The sequence below is a fragment of the Littorina saxatilis genome, linkage group LG4 (assembly GCF_037325665.1).
Source record: "Littorina saxatilis isolate snail1 linkage group LG4, US_GU_Lsax_2.0, whole genome shotgun sequence".
Lineage (NCBI taxonomy): Eukaryota > Metazoa > Mollusca > Gastropoda > Littorinimorpha > Littorinidae > Littorina > Littorina saxatilis.
This window is the reverse complement of record NC_090248.1, coordinates 68490559-68493058: the sequence shown is the minus strand read 5'-3', so window position 1 is coordinate 68493058 and position 2500 is coordinate 68490559. Positions and strand designations below refer to the sequence as shown.

The following is a 2500-nucleotide window of genomic DNA, read 5'->3' as shown; positions in this document are numbered from 1 at the left end:
GTTTCACATTGCACAAGCTGCTTGAGATTTCACAAAGCTGCAACGCGTGACTGCAAACCTAGTATGTGAGTAATGGTAATAAAACCAAAGGATGAGAGTTTCCAAATGTCTAGCCTCTCTGACTAAACAGCCACCTACCATCCAATGATGGATATTCCACTGATGACGTGGTCAGAACCGAGGTCCAGAGTTGTCCAGACATCATGTGGCTCTGGTATCACCCAGAAAGTCCTGGGGTTATCTGTAACACCAACATATGGCCTGTAATACCAACATCTGCTGCTTCAAACTGTAATGAGCATTGCCATGCACACAGCACTATACATTCCCACAGCCTTCAAACTGTAATGAGCATTGCCATGCACACAGCACTATACATTCCCACAGCCTTCAAACTGTAATGAGCATTGCCATGCACACAGCACTATACATTCCCACAGCCTTCAAACTGTAATGAGCATTGCCATGCACACAGCACTATACATTCCCACAGCCTTCAAACTGTAATAAGCATTGCCATGCACACAGCACTATACATTCCCACAGCCTCAAAATTTTAATGAACAGCAGAATTAACCAAACTCTGCTGAAAGAGAGACAGGTAAATTGAAACTCACCGTCTACCACATGTAAGTTGCTGTTGGCTTGGGTACAACTGCTGCAGAATTCACGTGTGTTCTGCGTCCACGATTGCTGCGTCGGTAATACTGGGTAGTCTGAGGAGAAACAAAAGTTCATAATGTCTTTAATACAACATGAGGAAAGAACTACACCATTTATTTGGGGGGGGCAGCCTGACACAACTTTATATACCATGGAACCCAACTATAAGGCTCTCTCCTGGTATGAACCTGTTTTTTAAGATGACTGTTTGGCAGTCTTAAAAGCAGGGTTTCACTGTTACCAAGTGGATATATGTGGCACATGTAAAATGCCTGGATACAACTGTAAGTAATCCATGACTTAGGAAGCAGGGTATTTTTTATAAACATTTCCTGAAACTGTTCAACTACCATCAATGAAAATAACCTGTCCTTGCTCTAATGCCAAAAAAAACCTGCACCACAGATCCTTATACAGGCAAGCTGAAAGATGAGAAATGTTATGACCCCATTCCACTGAAGCACAATGCTAGAATTTGTATAATGCTGAACTAACAAGAAAGGAAGAAGTAAACATAATGCGCGCAATACATGTTTTCATATTGTTTCAAAAATAATTTAAACAAAATAAATAAAAAACAATAGAGGAGAAATTCACTATACTTTTAAGACATTTCAGTTTGAAGGAATCAGAAAGCAGACTCTGCCTCTGTGCAAGGTACTTGGGAATTCTGGCTTGAGACTTGTTGTATTCTGGAACAAAACCCAAACCAGTTGCAGCATGCTTCACGTGGTGTGTATGATAAAAAATGTAGCTCTGCTGTAAGCTTTATTACCTGCATCATTACCATGGTGCTTACAATCAATGGTCAGGACACTTTAGTTGGATGCATTCCTTAGTGCAATTGCACAGGGCGCAAACTTTTGACAAGAAGAATATAACACACACACACACACACACACACACACACACACATGCATGCACACACACACACACACATGCATACACACACACATGCATACACACACACACACACAAACAAACACACAATCAATCAATATGAGGCTTGTATCGCGCGTATTCCATGGGTACAGTTCTAAGCGCAGGGATTTTTTTTTTTATGCAATTTATATCGCGCACTTATTCAAGGCGCAGGGATTTATTTATGCCGTGTGAGATGGAATTTTTTTACACAATACATCACGCATTCACATCGGCCAGCAGATCGCAGCCATTTCGGCGCATATCCTACTTTTCACGGCCTATTATTCCAAGTCACACGGGTATTTTGGTGGACATTTTTATCTATGCCTATACAATTTTGCCAGGAAAGACCCTTTTGTCAATCGTGGGATCTTTAACGTGCACACCCCAATGTAGTGCACACGAAGGGACCTCGATTTTTCGTCTCATCCAAAAGACTAGCACTTGAACCCACCACCTAGGTTAGGAAAGGGGAGAGAAAATTGCTAACGCCCTGACCCAGGGTCGAACTCGCAACCTCTCGCTTCCGAGCGCAAGTGCGTTACCACTCGGCCACCCAGTCCACAAAACACACACACACACACAAATGCACACCAGTAAATCATACAATTGTTCTTATCGAAGTGCCATTTGCAAGTAATCGGAAGTATAAACAGATATCACACACAGATGTTGGAGGGAAATGGTGACATGCACATTGAAACAGAAAAATAAACAAGCACATGCTTTGGGAGAATTGGATGAAGACAAAAAGAGTTGTGTTACTAAAAGGAGAAACAAATCCAAAGAAACGCAGGAAACACACAGAATAATAAGTCAGTGTTCAAAAAGATTATACACAAAGACAACATCTCAATGAAAATCTAGTTGATGAAAATATCCTTCTCCATCCTACATGTAGCATAGACTTTAC

General features: G+C 41.4%; 1 protein-coding gene across 1 annotated transcript in view; it reads right to left on the bottom strand.

Annotated features, from left to right (window-relative positions):
- The window catches only part of LOC138965474 (uncharacterized), a 23073-nt gene that overhangs the window by 11007 nt on the left and 9566 nt on the right, over positions 1-2500 (bottom strand). Inside the window, exons 10-12 of the mRNA XM_070337638.1 lie at positions 1266-1355; positions 618-716; positions 139-241 (exon numbers count right to left, since the gene is read on the bottom strand). Coding sequence (XP_070193739.1) covers positions 139-241; positions 618-716; positions 1266-1355 — 292 coding nt within the window. The remainder of the gene's footprint in view (positions 1-138; positions 242-617; positions 717-1265; positions 1356-2500) is intronic.